This window comes from Oncorhynchus masou, chromosome 33, assembly GCF_036934945.1.
Source record: "Oncorhynchus masou masou isolate Uvic2021 chromosome 33, UVic_Omas_1.1, whole genome shotgun sequence".
Classification (NCBI taxonomy): domain Eukaryota; kingdom Metazoa; phylum Chordata; class Actinopteri; order Salmoniformes; family Salmonidae; genus Oncorhynchus; species Oncorhynchus masou.
The window spans coordinates 1,794,462-1,815,562 of record NC_088244.1 but is presented as its reverse complement, the minus strand read 5'-3'; the positions used below and the strand labels follow the sequence as shown (position 1 = coordinate 1,815,562).

The 21,101-nt window shown below is 46.2% G+C and overlaps 1 protein-coding gene across 2 annotated transcripts in view; it reads right to left on the bottom strand.

Moving 5' to 3' along the window:
* LOC135527674 (ubiquitin-like modifier-activating enzyme 1) overlaps nt 1-21,101 on the bottom strand; it is a 72,403-nt gene that overhangs the window by 35,963 nt on the left and 15,339 nt on the right. For both annotated transcript variants that reach the window (XM_064956162.1, XM_064956161.1), the window contains exons 2-8: nt 11,342-11,458; nt 11,155-11,213; nt 8,873-9,041; nt 8,361-8,495; nt 6,536-6,733; nt 2,840-2,972; nt 5-102 (exon numbers count right to left, since the gene is read on the bottom strand). In XM_064956162.1, coding sequence (XP_064812234.1) covers nt 5-102; nt 2,840-2,972; nt 6,536-6,733; nt 8,361-8,495; nt 8,873-9,041; nt 11,155-11,213; nt 11,342-11,458 — 909 coding nt within the window. The remainder of the gene's footprint in view (nt 1-4; nt 103-2,839; nt 2,973-6,535; nt 6,734-8,360; nt 8,496-8,872; nt 9,042-11,154; nt 11,214-11,341; nt 11,459-21,101) is intronic.

Genomic DNA, 21,101 nt, shown 5'->3' with positions numbered 1-21,101 from the left:
TTACGAAGGCCACCTTCTGGGGCATCTTGACCTGCGAGACGATGCCTCCCCTGATGTAGTCGGAGAACCCTGTGGTGTCACAGATACTGAAGGTGTAGGGGCCTGGACGGAGAGAGAGGGGGACCGGACAGAGAGGGAGGGACGGAGAGAGAGGGAGGGACGGAGAGAGAGGGAGGGACGGAGAGAGAGGGAGGGACGGAGAGAGAGGGAGGGACGGAGAGAGAGGGAGGGACGGAGAGAGAGGGAGGGACGGAGAGAGAGGGAGGGACGGAGAGAGAGGGAGGGACGGAGAGAGAGGGAGGGACGGAGAGAGAGGGAGGGACGGAGAGAGAGGGAGGGACGGAGAGAGAGGGAGGGACGGAGAGAGAGGGAGGGACGGAGAGAGAGGGAGGGACGGAGCGAGAGGGGGACCGGACAGAGGGAGGGACGGAGAGAGAGGGAGGGACGGAGAGAGAGGGAGGGACGGAGAGAGAGGGAGGGACGGAGAGAGAACGTACTGACTTCAGAAAACTTCTTCCAGACTAGGAAATACACAGCCTGGTCCCAGTAGTACTGTGGTTAGCAGCCTGGTCCCAGTACTACTGTGGTTCACAGCCTGGTCCCAGTACTACTGTGGTTAGCAGCCTGGTCCCAGTACTACTGTGGTTCACAGCCTGGTCCCAGTACTACTGTGGTTAGCAGCCTGGTCCCAGTACTACTGTGGTTAGCAGCCTGGTCCCAGTACTACTGTGGTTAGCAGCCTGGTCCCAGTACTACTGTGGTTAGCAGCCTGGTCCCAGTACTACTGTGGTTAGCAGCCTGGTCCCAGTACTACTGTGGTTCGCAGCCTGGTCCCAGTACTACTGTGGTTAGCAGCCTGGTCCCAGTACTACTGTGGTTAGCAGCCTGGTCCCAGTACTACTGTGGTTAGCAGCCTGGTCCCAGTACTACTGTGGTTAGCAGCCTGGTCCCAGTACTACTGTGGTTCGCAGCCTGGTGCTTGGACTGTTCGAGCAGTCCAGCCAAATCATAGGGCCATTGTCACGCCATTACAGACAGATCTGAAACCAGGATAAGACCATAATAAATTATGTTGATGGCGCTATGGCTCCAACCCAAGACAGCACAGACAGATCTGAGACCAGGCTATGAACATACAATGTTATGTTGATGGCGCTAACAGGCAGATCTGAGACCAGGCTACGATATCATAAAATTGATGTGCCACATGCTCCGAATTCAACAGGTCTACCTTACAGTGAAATGCTGACTTACAAGCCCTTAACCTCTTGAATGTAATGGCAAAATGTAGATTTAAGCCTATATAGACAAACCCAAAAGTAACTGCTATTCATGTGTAATTACATTATTCTGACATGTAAAAAAACATGTGAACAATATCAGGGGGAAAAAAATGGGATTGTTAGACCTAACAACTAGAAATGGGCAGATGTTTTTAGTAAGTGGTGTCAGGTGTGGTCACGGGATGTTTCCAAGTGTCACTAAACCTCTCCAAAGTGGCATGTCTAAATTAGATCATTCCAGTGCTATTTATATATTTGCAATCCCTAAATGCTATTTGTCCTGTATAAAAAAACAATTTCTACCACATCAACCTCACTCCAACATTGTGGTGATGTTCTGGGTCATCCAGGGGACATTCAAGTGTTCTTTCAGCCTCTCCAACGTGTCTGAATGTGGTAAATTGGACTGTTTTGCACACTGTATATGCCTAAAAGTTATTGTTCAACATAAAAAGTACATTTCTACAACACCAACCAATGAACGCCTACAGCGGCAGCATCTGTGGACGTTCGCCGTCGCCATTACGTCATACATCATCGGATAACGTCGGCGTTGAGAATGGGGGCGTGTTCGGACCTCCCTCTTCCTGTAGTCCACGATCAGCTCCTTTGTCTTGCTCACGTTGAGGGAGAGGTTGTTGTCCTGGCACCACACGGCCAGGTCTCGGACCTCCTCCCTATAGGCTGTCTCATCGTTGTCGGTGATCTGGCCTACTACTGTTGTGTCGTCAGCATACTTAATGATGGTGTTGGAGTCGTGCTTGGTCACGCAGTCGCCGGTGAACAGAGAGTACAGGAGGGGACTAAGCACGTACCCCTGAGGGGCTCCAGTGTTGAGGATCAGCATGGCAGATGTGCTGTTAACTAACCTCACCACCTGGGGGGCGGGCCCGTCAGGAAGCTCAGGATCCAGAGGGAGGTGTCTCGCATTCTCACGTAGGTGTTCCTTTTGTCCAGGTGGGAAAGGGCAGCATGGAGGGCGAGATTGCTTCATCTGTGTATCTGTTGGGGCGGTATGAAAATTGAAGGGATCTAGGATTTCCGGGATGATGGTGTTGATGTGAGTCATGACCAGCCTTTCAAAGCATTTCATGGCTACAGACGTGAGCATTACGGGTGGGTAGTCATTTAGGCAGGTTACATTAGTGTTCTTGGGAACAGGGACTATGGTCGTCTGTTTGAAACATGTAGGTATTACAGACTCCGTCAGGGAGAGGTTGAAAATATCAGTGACACTTGACGGGTGTTCCGTGCATGCCCTGATTACACGTCCTGGTAATCCAGCTGGCCCTGCGGCCTTGTGAATGGATGTCATGGATTTGAGCCTGGTCTCGGGGAAGTATATATATATATAAGTATATAATTCTCGTCGGACTCAATAAAGAAAAAAATAATCTTTGTCCAGTTCGAGGTGAGTAATCGCTGTACTGATGTACAGAAGCTCTTTTTGGTCATAAGAGAAGGTAGCAGCAACATTATGTACAAAATAACGCGAGAAAAAAAAAATCACAAAATACCACAGTTGATACTAAGTATTGCTACAGGACAGGACTCACCCAAGGTCTTGATCTCTATTGGCTGGCAGCTGTTGAGGTCCGTCATGCCCTGCACCTCGGTGAAGATCACGAAGTCTCCACTCTCAAACCCGTGGCGAGCCTCATCCAAACACGTCACCACGCCTGCTGCATCCTGACAGAGTGAGAAGGGATGAGATCTGCTGCATCCTAACAGAGAGGCAGGGATGAGATCTGCTGCATCCTAACAGAGTGAGAAGGGATGAGATCTGCTGCATCCTAACAGAGTGAGAAGGGATGAGATCTGCTGCATCCTAACAGAGTGAGAAGGGATGAGATCTGCTGCATCCTAACAGAGTGAGAAGGGATGAGATCTGCTGCATCCTAACAGAGTGAGAAGGGATGAGATCTGCTGCATCCTAACAGAGTGAGAAGGGATGAGATCTGCTGCATCCTAACAGAGAGGCAGGGATGAGATCTGCTGCATCCTAACAGAGTGAGAAGGGATGTGATCTGCTGCATCCTAACAGAGTGAGAAGGGATGAGATCTGCTGCATCCTAACAGAGAGGCAGGGATGAGATCTGCTGCATCCTAACAGAGTGAGAAGGGATGAGATCTGCTGCATCCTAACAGAGGCAGGGATGAGATCTGCTGCATCCTAACAGAGAGGCAGAGATGAGATCTGCTGCATCCTAACAGAGTGAGAAGGGATGAGATCTGCTGCATCCCGACAGAGTGAGAAGGGATGAGATCTGCTGCATCCTAACAGAGGCAGGGATGAGATCTGCTGCATCCTAACAGAGAGGCAGAGATGAGATCTGCTGCATCCTAACAGAGTGAGAAGGGATGAGATCTGCTGCATCCTAACAGAGTGAGAAGGGATGAGATCTGCTGCATCCTAACAGAGTGAGAAGGGATGAGATCTGCTGCATCCTAACAGAGAGGCAGGGATGAGATCTGCTGCATCCTAACAGAGTGAGAAGGGATGAGATCTGCTGCATCCCAACAGAGTGAGAAGGGATGAGATCTGCTGCATCCTAACAGAGTGAGAAGGGATGAGATCTGCTGCATCCTAACAGAGTGAGAAGGGATGAGATCTGCTGCATCCTAACAGAGTGAGAAGGGATGAGATCTGCTGCATCCTAACAGAGAGGCAGGGATGAGATCTGCTGCATCCTAACAGAGTGAGAAGGGATGAGATCTGCTGCATCCTAACAGAGAGGCAGGGATGAGATCTGCTGCATCCTAACAGAGTGAGAAGGGATGAGATCTGCTGCATCCTAACAGAGAGGCAGGGATGAGATCTGCTGCATCCTAACAGAGTGAGAAGGGATGAGATCTGCTGCATCCTAACAGAGTGAGAAGGGATGAGATCTGCTGCATCCTAACAGAGAGGCAGGGATGAGATCTGCTGCATCCTAACAGAGTGAGAAGGGATGAGATCTGCATGGGGAGCCAGGAACAGAGGGTACCAGCTCCACTCCATGATAAAATTAAAATGTGAGAGAGTACTAGGAAGACTGGGGGGGGGTGTATGTATCACACATATGATGAGTGGTCCTTCGTTACTCTTTATAGCTCAGTTGGTAGAGCACGGCGCTTGTAACACCAGGGGGTAGTGGGTTCGATTCCTGGGTCCACCCATATGTAAAATGGATGCACGCATGACTAAGTGGCTTTGGATAAAAGCATCTGCTGAATGGCATATATTGTGTTTCCAAAACTGCTTTTCTTATCCTGAAATGATGACACTGACAGTGAGTTCTGGTGTAGCGAGGTACTAATCAGAGGGGCTCCTGGTATCAAACCGCAGCTCCAGTAGTGGACTACCCTCCGTTACCGTTCAGGGGACGCGCTGCTGTAACCTCCTCACCTAACGTTACCGTTCAGGGGACGCGCTGCTGTAACCTCCTCACCTAACGTTACCGTTCAGGGGACGCGCTGCTGTAACCTCCTCACCTAACGTTACCGTTCAGGGGACGCGCTGCTGTAACCTCCTCACCTCTCCGTTACCGTTCAGGGGACGCGCTGCTGTAACCTCCTCACCTAACGTTACCGTTCAGGGGACGCGCTGCTGTAACCTCCTCACCTAACGGCACCGTTCAGGGGACGCGCTGCTCTGCCTTTCCAGAGCGGCCTGATGCTGTAACTAGTCAGTTGGTCGTCTCTTCTCTCTGCAGTCGGGTGCTGCATTCTGGCTGAGCCTTGAATACAGCAGCCAGTATATTGGCTGAGCCTTGGATACAGCAGCCAGTATATTGGCTGAGCCTTGGATACAGCAGCCGGTATATTGGCTGAGCCTTGGATACAGCAGCCGGTATATTGGCTGAGCCTTGGATACAGCAGCCGGTATATTGGCTGAGCCTTGGATACAGCAGCCGGTATATTGGCTGAGCCTTGGATACAGCAGCCGGTATATTGGCTGAGCCTTGGATACAGCAGCCAGTATATTGGCTGAGCCTTGGATACAGCAGCCAGTATATTGGCTGAGCCTTGGATACAGCAGCCAGTATATTGGCTGAGCCTTGGATACAGCAGCCGGTATATTGGCTGAGCCTTGGACACAGCAGCCGGTATATTGGCTGAGCCTTGGACACAGCAGCCGGTATATTGGCTGAGCCTTGGACACAGCAGCCGGTATATTGGCTGAGCCTTGGACACAGCAGCCGGTATATTGGCTGAGCCTTGGATACAGCAGCCGGTATATTGGCTGAGCCTTGGATACAGCAGCCAGTATATTGGCTGAGCCTTGGATACAGCAGCCAGTATATTGGCTGAGCCTTGGATACAGCAGCCGGTATATTGGCTGAGCCTTGGATACAGCAGCCAGTATATTGGCTGAGCCTTGGATACAGCAGCCAGTATATTGGCTGAGCCTTGGATACAGCAGCCAGTATATTGGCTGAGCCTTGGATACAGCAGCCAGTATATTGGCTGAGCCTTGGATACAGCAGCCAGTATATTGGCTGAGCCTTGGATACAGCAGCCAGTATATTGGCTGAGCCTTGGATACAGCAGCCAGTATATTGGCTGAGCCTTGGATACAGCAGCCGGCCTATTGGCTGAGCCTTGGATACAGCAGCCGGCCTATTGGCTGAGCCTTGGATACAGCAGCCGGCATATTGGCTGAGCCTTGGATACAGCAGCCGGTATATTGGCTGAGCCTTGGATACAGCAGCCGGTATATTGGCTGAGCCTTGGATACAGCAGCCGATATATTGGCTGAGCCTTGGATACAGCAGCCGGCCTATTGGCTGAGCCTTGGATACAGCAGCCGGTATATTGGCTGAGCCTTGGATACAGCAGCCGGCATATTGGCTGAGCCTTGGATACAGCAGCCAGTATATTGGCTGAGCCTTGGATACAGCAGAGTATTGCCCCAAACGCGGATCACTCGTTCGCTTACAGCCAGTAGTGATCCAACCCCCCCAAACTTTACTCATCGGATCTACACGAATCACGCAGGTCACCTATTTTGGATTCAAAATGGCGAATTTCACCGAAAGGTGACTCGTTTGCATCCCTGTATTTTGATAAAAATATACAATTATTAGTGGGTCTCAAGGTTGTAGAAGGCTTAGATTTTTCCTAAGTATAATTTCACAAGTCCTGAATTCATGACATTAATTTCTGTCTGAAATGCAGCGTATGACCTTTAAATTGTTCAACAAAGCTTATTTAGACTTACAAATCTCCACATTTTGTTGTTACAGCTTGAATTGTAGTAAGGTACTAACCTTGGTGATCATGGAGATCATAGCAGAGAGAGGCTGCTCTCCGTTGGTATCGATCACCAGCATCTCCTCCCCGAAGTCACAGAAGAGCTGTCCGAAGAGTCCCCGTGTGTCAGCGATCACCAGCTTGATGCCGTTACTGTGACAGAAGTCGCCAACACGCTGCTGCTCCTCTAGAGGGGAGTTGGTCAGGACCACAACCTACAACACAGAGGCGTGTTATCACACATTCAATGTTTACGGAAAATATATATTAATTCAGAAGAGAATTGCATTAAAAACCAAGTCCAAAATCCGTCTCTACCATATATTGTAGACAAATTAGGTGGGAGAATATAGCATGATTAGAGTGAACAGAATGTTGTCATGGCTACGGTCAAAAAGTGGAGTTAGTGGAGCTAACATGATGCAGTCCAGACTCCCAGGCTAGCAGGGAGTTAGTGGAGCTAACATGATGCAGCCCAGACTCCCAGGCTAGCAGGGAGTTAGTGGAGCTAACATGATGCAGCCCAGACTCCCAGGCTAGCAGGGAGTTAGTGGAGCTAACATGATGCAGCCCAGACTCCCAGGCTAGCAGGGAGTTAGTGGAGCTAACATGATGCAGCCCAGACTCCCAGGCTAGCAGGGAGTTAGTGGAGCTAACATGATGCAGCCCAGACTCCCAGGGAGTTAGTGGAGCTAACATGATGCAGCCCAGACTCCCAGGCTAGCAGGGAGTTAGTGGAGCTAACATGATGCAGCCCAGACTCCCAGGCTAGCAGGGAGTTAGTGGAGCTAACATGATGCAGCCCAGACTCCCAGGCTAGCAGGGAGTTAGTGGAGCTAACATGATGCAGCCCAGACTCCCAGGCTAGCAGGGAGTTAGTGGAGCTAACATGATGCAGCCCAGACTCCCAGGCTAGCAGGGAGTTAGTGGAGCTAACATGATGCAGCCCAGACTCCCAGGCTAGCAGGGAGTTAGTGGAGCTAACATGATGCAGTCCAGACTCCCAGGCTAGCAGGGAGTTAGTGGAGCTAACATGATGCAGTCCAGACTCCCAGGCTAGCAGGGAGTTAGTGGAGCTAACATGATGCAGCCCAGACTCCCAGGCTAGCAGGGAGTTAGTGGAGCTAACATGATGCAGCCCAGACTCCCAGGCTAGCAGGGAGTTAGTGGAGCTAACATGATGCAGCCCAGACTCCCAGGCTAGCAGTGAGTTAGTGGAGCTAACATGATGCAGCCCAGACTCCCAGGCTAGCAGGGAGTTAGTGGAGCTAACATGATGCAGCCCAGACTCCCAGGCTAGCAGGGAGTTAGTGGAGCTAACATGATGCAGCCCAGACTCCCAGGCTAGCAGGGAGTTAGTGGAGCTAACATGATGCAGCCCAGACTCCCAGGCTAGCAGTGAGTTAGTGGAGCTAACATGATGCAGCCCAGACTCCCAGGGAGTTAGTGGAGCTAACATGATGCAGCCCAGACTCCCAGGCTAGCAGGGAGTTAGTGGAGATGGCATGATGCAGCCCAGACTCCCAGTGCAGGCTAGATGTTGGCTGGGATGATGGACAGGCTTGATCACTGAGACACATTTGACAGAAGTCCTAAAAATAAATTCTAGTAGGGATCAATTTTTCAAGTTTTAGTATGCAAAATGTACCACAGTCAGTATACCATGCAACACTAGTCATCAGTAAGGGCTCCAGTGTAATGTAGTTTAACCAGGCAATGGGGGTTGATGGGTAATGTAGTTTATACCCTACCTGGAACAGAGTCAGGTCGCCGTCATCAGTGAGGGCTTCAGAGTAATGCAGTTTCACTAGGTAAGGGGGTTGATGGGTAATGTAGTTTTACCTGAAACTGAGTCAGGTAATCGTCGGTGAGGGCTTCAGTGTAGGCCACTACTGGTACGTAGCTGTTGAGTTCAGCCAGGCGAGTCTGAGACACCTCAGCCCTGTTCTTCCCCAGATCCTCTTCTCTCAGGTAGAACTGGAGACAGGGTCGTTACAGAGACAGGGTCGTTACGGGGTCGTTACAGAGACGGGGTCGTGACAGAGACAGGGTCGTGACAGAGACAGGGTCGTGACAGAGACAGGGTCGTGACAGAGACAGGGTCGTGACAGAGACAGGGTCGTGACAGAGACAGGGTCGTGACAGAGACAGGGTCGTGACAGAGACAGGGTCGTGACAGAGACAGGGTCGTGAATGAGACAGGGTCGTGACAGAGGTGTTAGAGACAGGGTCGTTACAGAGACAGGTCCTCTTCTCTCAGGTGGAACTAAACGGAAACTAACAACATGATCCAAACAATATCATCTTGACCTGAGCATGCCCAAAGAGAAGCTCCACAAACACACATCACGTACCTGTGAGGAGAGGTCTCTCCACTCGGCCTGTCCCTGGTCGTGCAGGGTAACACTCTTCACTCCTCCCAGGATGACGTTCTTAGCGATCTCCACGCCCAGCCCTCTCAGCCCTGAGACAAGGACGTTGGAGCTCTGCATGCGTTTCATAGCATCATGGCCCAACACGTACCTATGGAGGAGAGAATACAGGCTTTATAAGACTACATAACACCTCTATAACACTACGTAAGCCCTCTCAGCCCTGAGACCAGGACGTTGGAGCTCTACGGAGAGAGACAAGAGCTGTGATCAAATACTCACAATAATAGTACTATTTGTGAAGTAAATTGAGTATATAGTATGGATATAGTTATGTATGACAAAAGTTTCCACACATCGTACAATATTCGCCAAAATATGTAGCACACACGCAGTGGGCACTATTTCTCTTCTTTTTGGGCTCATAATGCAACTCTTCAGAAAATGGGTGTGGCTTCACATCATTTTCAGATTTGACGAAAATATGCAGCCGAAGTCCAACGAGAGCGAATACAAATTCCTTGCTTAAAACTTCTTAAGGTATAGGGGGCAGCATTTTCACTTTTGGATAAATAGCGTGCCCAATTTCAACTTCCTGTTGCTCATGCCAAGAATATAAGATATTACTAGTAGATTTGGATAGAAAACACTCAGGTTTCTAAAACAGTTTCAATCATGTCTGTGGGTATAACAGAACCTATGTAGCAGGAAAAACCCTGAGGACTAACCATTGAGATTTTTTTTTATTTTTTTTGAGGTCTGTTCAGTGAGCTGTCATTGGGAAACGATATTTCTTAGGAAATTGTTTTCAGTTCCTACCGCTTCCACTGGATGTCACTAGTCTTTGGAATTTGGTTGAGGTTATTTGTGCAATGAAGAGGTACGGCCATCTAGGAAATGGGTAACACTTGAGTTGCGCAAGACTTGAAAAGTAGCGTTAGTTTCCTCTCGTCCTCTATTGAAAACAGATAGCCCCGTCTTCAATTTGATCGATTATTAACGTTTAAAAATACCTGAAGTTGTAATACAAAAGTAGTTTGAAATGTTTTGGCAAAGTTTACAGGCAACTTTTGAGATATTTTGTAGTGACGTTGCGCAATCTGGAAGCTGTTTTTTTTCTGGATCAAACGCGCCAAATAAATGGACATTTAGGATATATATGGCCGGAAATTAATCGAACAAAAGGACCAATTGTGATGTATATGGGACATATTGGAGTACCAACAAAAGAAGCTCGTCAAAGGTAAGACTTGAATTAGATTTTATTTCTGCGTTTTGTGTCGCACCTGCAGTATGTTAGCTACGCTGTCCTTATGAACCACATAGCATATCATTACAGCAGTATGTAGTTAGCTACGCTGTCCTTATGAACCACATAGCATATCATTACAGCAGTATGTAGTTAGCTACGCTGTCCTTATGAACCACATAGCATATCATTACAGCAGTACGTACTGGTATGTTAGTTACGCTGTCCTTACGAACCACATAGCATATCATTACAGCAGTATGTAGTTAGCTACGCTGTCCTTATGAACCACATAGCATATCATTACAGCAGTATGTAGTTAGCTACGCTGTCCTTATGAACCACATAGCATATCATTACAGCAGTATGTACTGGTATGTTAGCTACGCTGTCCTTATGAACCACATAGCATATCATTACAGAAGTATGTTAGTTAGCTACGCTGTCCTTATGAACCACATAGCATATCATTACAGCAGTATGTAGTTAGCTACGCTGTCCTTATGAACCACATAGCATATCATTACAGCAGTATGTAGTTAGCTACGCTGTCCTTATGAACCACATAGCATATCATTACAGCAGTATGCCAGTATATTAACTAATCTAACTAACTCCCCAACGTTTATTGACTTGATTATTCCCGTCATTCTTAGCTTCGCGGTATAGTCATAGTGCGTTCTCAATGGACATTCAGGTGCTTTAGTAAACTCTCTCTGGCTATCTACTCCAATGGACATTCAGGTGCTTTAGTAAACTCTCTCTGGCTATCTACTCCGATGGACATTCAGGTGCTTTAGTAAACTCTCTCTGGCTATCTACTCCGATTTCAGAGCACTCTGGTCTGAGTGTATCAGAGAGCATAATAACTGATGAATTTGCCAACGCTCAACACCCGTTCAATATGGTCAGTATCAGTAAACATCGGCAAAAAATGCATAATTAAATTGTTGCCTGCAGCAGTTTGTCACCAACGCTCTGGGTAACATTCAAGAGTTATAGATACGATACTTACAGCTGTCTGGAGTACAGGCCTTCATCGATCTCAGCATCATTGCCATTCTTAGCCATGCCCTGGAGAACAACAGGAGTGAGAACCAGTCAAACTAACCCAGCAGTATGAGAGACAGTTCAGTTGTGACAGACATAGAAGACAGTGTGTGTGTGTGTGTGTGTGTGTGTGTGTGTGTGTGTGTACGTACGTTGGTGGGTGTGTGAGACAGTTCAGTTCTGACAGAGTTAGAGGAGGAGCAGTGGGATCCCGTCTTCGTCTCTGAGTCTGACACGCGACGCTTCTTGGACAGCGGCGAGCTGGACATCTGAAAACAAAACACAATTATTAGGTTGCCAACCTAACAGCGACATACACACAGACAACATACCCAGTACTGGCCCCCTTCCTGGAAGACCAACCCCACCGTTTGATACATTCGTTATATTGGCATCCTAGGAGAGGAGGGTGACCTCGACAATTTATTGTTATAAACGAGAGGCTGCCTGGATCTTTAATTTAAAGAACCTTGCTCCTGTCGGTCTCAACGTAGACTTTGATCTGAAGCCAATCTTGTGATTATTGTGGATTTTGCTATTGTAAATGTTTGTAGGCTTATCTAGTAGACACATGTGGCTACTACATAGGTCATAAATACAATGTTGCTACATAGGCTAATGGAGTGTATCTATGACAGTATGCTATCCCTTAGCCTATGTAGCCATATTGTATCTATGACCGTATGCTATCCCTTAGCCTATGTAGCCATATTGTATCTATGACCGTATGCTATCCCTTAGCCTATGTAGCCATATTGTATCTATGACCGTATGCTATCCCTTAGCCTATGTAGCCATATTGTATCTATGACCGTATGCTATCCCTTAGCCTATGTAGCCATATTGTATCTATGACCGTATGCTATCCCTTAGCCTATGTAGCCATATTGTATCTATGACCGTATGCTATCCCTTAGCCTATGTAGCCATATTGTATCTATGACCGTATGCTATCCCTTAGCCTATGTAGCCATATTGTATCTATGACCGTATGCTATCCCTTAGCCTATGTAGCCATATTGTATCTATGACCGTATGCAATCCCTTAGCCTATGTAGCCATATTGTATCTATGACCATATGCTATCCCTTAGCCTATGTAGCCATATTGTATCTATGACCGTATGCTATCCCTTAGCCTATGTAGCCATATTGTATATATGACCGTATGCTATCCCTTAGCCTATGTAGCCATATTGTATATATGACCGTATGCAATCCCTTAGCCTATGTAGACATATTGTATCTATGACCGTATGCTATCCCTTAGCCTATGTAGCCATATTGTATATATGACCATATGCTATCCCTTAGCCTATGTAGCCATATTGTATCTATGACCGTATGCAATCCCTTAGCCTATGTAGCCATATTGTATCTATGACCATATGCTATCCCTTAGCCTATGTAGCCATATTGTATCTATGACCGTATGCTATCCCTTAGCCTATGTAGCCATATTGTATATATGACCGTATGCTATCCCTTAGCCTATGTAGCCATATTGTATCTATGACCATATGCTATCCCTTAGCCTATGTAGCCATATTGTATCTATGACCGTATGCTATCCCTTAGCCTATGTAGCCATATTGTATATATGACCGTATGCTATCCCTTAGCCTATGTAGCCATATTGTATATATGACCGTATGCAATCCCTTAGCCTATGTAGACATATTGTATCTATGACCGTATGCAATCCCTTAGCCTATGTAGCCATATTGTATCTATGACCATATGCTATCCCTTAGCCTATGTAGCCATATTGTATATATGACCGTATGCAATCCCTTAGCCTATGTAGACATATTGTATCTATGACCATATGCTATCCCTTAGCCTATGTAGCCATATTGTATCTATGACCATATGCTATCCATTCATGTTTTTTTTATATGTTCAATATCAGAAAATCAACCAATGATATCAAGCCACAGCCGGCCATGATTACAGACACCTGTGTGTGTCCTTTCAAACTCTATAAACTAGTAACCCACAGTGTTTGTCATTATACCCTGAGGAAGGCTGTTGAAATGTTGGTTATTCTAGCATTACAGCTGAGCTCCGAGAGTGTGAGGCTCTCCTTTCTGTCTGACAACACAGACACACACAGTCCTAACAGGTAGACTAACATACTGCAGTACCCGACAGCCCTGACACAACCTACTGAAGACTTCAAAATCAAAACATGAAATTTTGATGACCGTGATAGTGTGTAAGTCATTATTTAGTTGGTAAGTCATTATTTAGTTGGTAAGTCATTATTTAGTTGGTAAGTCATTATTTAGTTGGTAAGTCATCTCAGTGCAATGAGACTGCCTGACCAACAACTGACTAAATCCTTGCCATCTGACCAGCCAATGTCAATAGGATTAAATGAGGACTGCAGGTGAATGTATTTTCCTTCAAACAGCTGATGTAACAGTTGTAAGAATTGACAAGAGAGTCATGACTTATCTATCCTACCCTGCCTTTCTAAGGTCTTCGAAAGCCAAGTCAACAAACAGATTACCGACCATTTCGAATCTCACCATACCTTCTCCGCTATGCAATCTGATTTCAGAGCTGGTCATGGGTGCACCTCAGCCACGCTCAAGGTCCTAAACGATATCTTAACCGCCATCGATAAGAAACATTACTGTGCAGCCGTATTCATTGATCTGGCCAAGGCTTTCGACTGTCAATCACCACATCCTCATCGGCAGACTCAACAGCCTTGGTTTCTCAAATGATTGCCTCGCCTGGTTTACCAACTACTTCTCTGATAGAGTTCAGTGTGTCAAATCTCAGGGCCTGTGGTCAGGACCTCTGGCAGTCTATGGGGGTGCCACAGGGTTCAATTCTTGGACCGACTCTCTTCTCTGTATACATCAATGAGGTCTCTATTGCTGCTGGTTATTCTCTGATCCACCTCTACGCAGACGACACCATTCTGTATACTTCTGGCCCTTCTTTGGACACTGTGTTAACAACCCTCCAGGCAAGCTTCAATGCCATACAACTCTCCTTCCGTGGCCTCCAATTGCTCTTGAATACAAGTAAAACTAAATGCATGCTCTTCAACCGATCGCTACCCGCACCTGCCCGAGATATGAGATATGAATAGAGATATCATCAAATATGGATCAAGGCGGTCCCTGGGAACTAGAGCCCTGAACGGGGCATTCATTTTTTTCTTTTTAATTTTACCCCCCTTTTCCTCCCCAATTTAATGGTATCCAATTGTTTGTAGGCACTATCTTGTCTCATCGCTACAACTCCCGTACGGGCTCAGGAGAGACGAAGGTCGAAAGCCAAGGAGTCGCTAGTGCGCGATGAGACAAGGATATCCCTACCGGCCAAACCCTCCCCTAACCCGGACGACGCCAGGCCAATTGCTCGTCGCCCCATGGACCTCCCGGTCGCAGCCGGCTGCGACAGGGCCTGGGCTCTGGTAGCACAGCTAGCACTCTGATGCAGTGCCTTAGACCACTGCACCACCCGGGAGGCCCAGGGCATTGATTTAAGCCCTACCTCATGCCTGTGACATTCAGTCCCGACCCCGATTTGCTTTTGTCAAATTTAAGGCACCGTTAGTAAATCTCCGTCACTTGATCTCTGCGCAGGCAGATCGCGCTGCATGGTTTCTGCTCATGGGGGTTTGGAGTCTGAGTAACCATAGCAACGGCTCCACTTGGGCTGCTCAATGAGGAGACATGAGATCAGTTAGCAGTTAGCTACTTTTCATCGCTCTAAACTCAGACATAACTCCAGGGAAATTCTGTGAAATAATCTCTCATCTTAATATTTGGTTATAGCACTTAGTTAGAGCACTTCTGACGCCACGTTATGGTTCTAGTCAGATATGACTAGAATGTGCAGCAGAGCACGAGCAAATGGCTCAGTTTAAACATGTTAGTGATCAATTTAGTGACAGCCGAGCCCTGCCCGCACCCTCGTTACCGATGGAACAAACAGACCCTATCCGGATGAATGACGTCGGGGCCCGGCAGCAGAGCTCTACTGGTAACAGATATGAAGAGGTATCATATGTTTATTCAGAGACAGACCACATACTGGTATTATTCTATAAGGAAGGCCCACCCCATCTCTACTGGTATTATACTATAAGGAAGGCTCACCCCATCTCTAGTGGTATTATACTATAAGGAAGGCCCACCCCATCTCTAGTGGTATTATACTATATGGAAGGCTCACCCCATCTCTACTGGTATTATACTATAAGGAAGGCTCACCCCATCTCTACTGGTATTATACTATAAGGAAGGCCCACCCCATCTCTAGTGGTATTATACTATAAGGAAGGCTCACCCCATCTCTACTGGTATTATACTATAAGGAAGGCCCACCCAATCTCTACTGGTATTATACTATAAGGAAGGCTCACCCCATCTCTACTGGTATTATACTATAAGGAAGGCCCACCCAATCTCTACTGGTATTATACTATAAGGAAGGCCCACCCCATCTCTAGTGGTATTATACTATAAGGAAGGCTCACCCCATCTCTACTGGTATTATACTATAAGGAAGGCCCACCCAATCTCTACTGGTATTATACTATAAGGAAGGCCCACCCCATCTCTACTGGTATTATACTATAAGGAAGGCCCACCCCATCTCTAGTGGTACTATACTATAAGGAAGGCCCACCCCATCTCTACTGGTATTATACTATAAGGAAGGCTCACCCCATCTCTAGTGGTATTATACTATAAGGAAGGCTCACCCCATCTCTACTGGTATTATACTATAAGGAAGGCCCACCCCATCTCTACTGGTATTATACTATAAGGAAGGCCCACCCCATCCCTAGTGGTATTATACTATAAGGAAGGCCCACCCCATCTCTAGTGGTATTATACTATAAGGAAGGCCCACCCCATCCCTAGTGGTATTATACTATAAGGAAGGCCCACCCCATCTCTAGTGGTATTATACTATAAGGAAGGCCCACCCCATCTCTACTGGTATTATACTATAAGGAAGGCCCACCCCATCTCTAGTGGTATTATACTATAAGGAAGGCTCACCCCATCTCTAGTAGTATTATGTATTATACTATAAGGAAGGCTCACCCCATCTCTACTGGTATTATTCTATAAGGAAGGCTCACCCCATCTCTAGTGGTATTATACTATAAGGAAGGCCCACCCCATCTCTAGTGGTATTATACTATAAGGAAGGCTCACCCCATCTCTACTGGTATTATACTATAAGGAAGGCTCACCCCATCTCTACTGGTATTATACTATAAGGAAGGCCCACCCCATCTCTAGTGGTATTATACTATAAGGAAGGCTCACCCCATCTCTAGTGGTATTATGTATTATACTATAAGGAAGGCTCACCCCATCTCTACTGGTATTATACTATAAGGAAGGCCCACCCCATCTCTAGTGGTATTATACTATAAGGAAGGCTCACCCCATCTCTAGTGGTATTATGTATTATACTATAAGGAAGGCTCACCCCATCTCTACTGGTATTATACTATAAGGAAGGCCCACCCCATCTCTACTGGTATTATACTATAAGGAAGGCTCACCCCATCTCTAGTGGTATTATGTATTATACTATAAGGAAGGCTCACCCCATCTCTACTGGTATTATACTATAAGGAAGGCCCACCCCATCTCTACTGGTATTATACTATAAGGAAGGCCCACCCCATCTCTAGTGGTACTATACTATAAGGAAGGCCCACCCCATCTCTACTGGTATTATACTATAAGGAAGGCCCACGCCATCTCTAGTGGTATTATAGTATAAGGAAGGCCCACCCCATCTCTACTGGTATTATTCTATAAGGAAGGCTCACCCCATCTCTAGTGGTATTATACTATAAGGAAGGCCCACCCCATCTCTAGTGGTATTATACTATAAGGAAGGCCCACCCCATCTCTAGTGGTATTATACTATAAGGATGGACCACCCCATCTCTAGTGGTACTATACTATAAGGAAGGCTCACCCCATCTCTAGTGGTATTATAGTATAAGGAAGGCCCACCCCATCTCTACTGGTATTATACTATAAGGAAGGCCCACCCCATCTCTAGTGGTATTATACTATAAGGAAGGCCCACCCCATCTCTAGTGGTTTTATACTATAAGGAAGGCCCACCCCATCTCTACTGGTATTATACTATAAGGAAGGCCCACCCCATCTCTAGTGGTATTATACTATAAGGAAGGCTCACCCCATCTCTAGTGGTATTATGTATTATACTATAAGGAAGGCTCACCCCATCTCTACTGGTATTATTCTATAAGGAAGGCTCACCCCATCTCTAGTGGTATTATACTATAAGGAAGGCCCACCGCATCTCTAGTGGTATTATACTATAAGGAAGGCTCACCCCATCTCTACTGGTATTATACTATAAGGAAGGCTCACCCCATCTCTACTGGTATTATACTATAAGGAAGGCCCACCCCATCTCTAGTGGTATTATACTATAAGGAAGGCTCACCCCATCTCTAGTGGTATTATGTATTATACTATAAGGAAGGCTCACCCCATCTCTACTGGTATTATACTATAAGGAAGGCCCACCCCATCTCTAGTGGTATTATACTATAAGGAAGGCTCACCCCATCTCTAGTGGTATTATGTATTATACTATAAGGAAGGCTCACCCCATCTCTACTGGTATTATACTATAAGGAAGGCCCACCCCATCTCTACTGGTATTATACTATAAGGAAGGCTCACCCCATCTCTAGTGGTATTATGTATTATACTATAAGGAAGGCTCACCCCATCTCTACTGGTATTATACTATAAGGAAGGCCCACCCCATCTCTACTGGTATTATACTATAAGGAAGGCCCACCCCATCTCTAGTGGTACTATACTATAAGGAAGGCCCACCCCATCTCTACTGGTATTATACTATAAGGAAGGCCCACCCCATCTCTAGTGGTATTATACTATAAGGAAGGCTCACCCCATCTCTAGTGGTATTATGTATTATACTATAAGGAAGGCTCACCCCATCTCTACTGGTATTATACTATAAGGAAGGCTCACCCCATCTCTACTGGTATTATACTATAAGGAAGGCCCACCCCATCTCTAGTGGTATTATACTATAAGGAAGGCTCACCCCATCTCTAGTGGTATTATGTATTATACTATAAGGAAGGCTCACCCCATCTCTACTGGTATTATACTATAAGGAAGGCCCACCCCATCTCTACTGGTATTATACTATAAGGAAGGCTCACCCCATCTCTACTGGTATTATACTATAAGGAAGGCCCACCCCATCTCTAGTGGTATTATACTATAAGGAAGGCCCACCCAATCTCTACTGGTATTATACTATAAGGAAGGCCCACCCCATCTCTACTGGTATTATACTATAAGGAAGGCCCACCCCATCTCTACTGGTATTATACTATAAGGAAGGCCCACCCCATCTCTACTGGTATTATACTATAAGGAAGGCCCACGCCATCTCTACTGGTATTATGCTATAAGGAAGGCCCACCCCATCTCTACTGGTATTATACTATAAGGAAGGCCCATCCAATCTCTACTGGTATTATACTATAAGGAAGGCTCACCCCATCTCTACTGGTATTATACTATAAGGAAGGCCCACCCCATCTCTAGTGGTATTATACTATAAGGAAGGCTCACCCCATCTCTAGTGGTATTATGTATTATACTATAAGGAAGGCTCACCCCATCTCTACTGGTATTATACTATAAGGAAGGCTCACCCCATCTCTACTGGTATTATACTATAAGGAAGGCCCACCCCATCTCTAGTGGTATTATACTATAAGGAAGGCTCACCCCATCTCTAGTGGTATTATGTATTATACTATAAGGAAGGCTCACCCCATCTCTACTGGTATTATACTATAAGGAAGGCCCACCCCATCTCTACTGGTATTATACTATAAGGAAGGCTCACCCCATCTCTACTGGTATTATACTATAAGGAAGGCCCACCCCATCTCTAGTGGTATTATACTATAAGGAAGGCCCACCCAATCTCTACTGGTATTATACTATAAGGAAGGCCCACCCCATCTCTACTGGTATTATACTATAAGGAAGGCCCACCCCATCTCTACTGGTATTATACTATAAGGAAGGCCCACCCCATCTCTACTGGTATTATACTATAAGGAAGGCCCACGCCATCTCTACTGGTATTATGCTATAAGGAAGGCCCACCCCATCTCTACTGGTATTATACTATAAGGAAGGCCCATCCAATCTCTACTGGTATTATACTATAAGGAAGGCCCACCCCATCTCTACTGGTATTATACTATAAGGAAGGCCCACCCCATCTCTACTGGTATTATACTATAAGGAAGGCCCACCCCATCTCTACTGGTATTATACTATAAGGAAGGCCCACGCCATCTCTACTGGTATTATGCTATAAGGAAGGCCCACCCCATCTCTACTGGTATTATACTATAAGGAAGGCCCACCCCATCTCTACTGGTATTATACTATAAGAAAGGCCCACCCCATCACTACTGGTATTATACTATAAGGATGGACCACCCCATCTCTACTGGTATTATGCTATAAGGAAGGCCCACCCCATCTCTACTGGTATTATGCTATACCCCATCTCTACTGGCATTATACTATAAGGAAGGCTCACCCCATCTCTACTGGTATTATTCTATAAGGAAGGCTCACCCCATCTCTAGTGGTATTATACTATAAGGAAGGCCCACCCCATCTCTAGTGGTATTATACTATAAGGAAGGCCCACCCCATCTCTAGTGGTATTATACTATAAGGAAGGCCCTCCCCATCTCTACTGGTACTATACTATAAAGAAGGCCCACCCCATCTCTACTGGTATTATACTATAAGGAAGGCCCACCCCATCTCTACTGGTATTATACTATAAGGAAGGCTCACCCCATCTCTACTGGTATTATACTATAAGGAAGGCCCACCCCATCTCTACTGGTATTATACTATAAGGAAGGCCCTCCCCATCTCCACTGGTATTATACTATAATACTATAAGGAAGGCTCACCCCATCTCCACTGGTATTATACTATAATACTATAAGGAAGGCCCACCCCATCTCCACTGGTATTATACTATAATACTATAAGGAAGGCCCACCCCATCTCCACTGGTATTATACTATAATACTATAAGGAAGGCCCACCCCATCTCCACTGGTATTATACTATAATACTATAAGGAAGGCCCACCCCATCTCCACTGGTATTATACTATAATACTATAAGGAAGGCCCACCCCATCTCCACTGGTATTATACTATAATACTATAAGGAAGGCCCACCCCATCTCTAGTGGTATTATACTATAAGGAAGGCCCACCCCATCTCTACTGGTATTATACTATAAGGAAGGCTCACCCCATCTCTAGTGGTATTATACTATAATACTATAAGGAAGGCCCACCCCATCTCTAGTGGTATTATACTATAATACTATAAGGAAGGCCCACCCCATCTCCACTGGTATTATACTATAATACTATAAGGAAGGCCCTCCCCATCTCCACTGGTATTATACTATAATACTATAAGGAAGGCCCACCCCATCTCTAGTGGTATTATACTATAATACTATAAGGAAGGCCCACCCCATCTCTACTGGTATTATACTATAAGGAAGGCTCACCCCATCTCTAGTGGTATTATACTATAATACTATAAGGAAGGCCCACCCATCTCCACTGGTATTATACTATAATACTATAAGGAAGGCCCTCCCCATCTCCACTGGTATTATACTATAATACTATAAGGAAGGCCCACCCCATCTCTAGTGGTATTATACTATAATACTATAAGGAAGGCCCACCCCATCTCTACTGGTATTATACTATAAGGAAGGCTCACCCCATCTCTAGTGGTATTATACTATAATACTATAAGGAAGG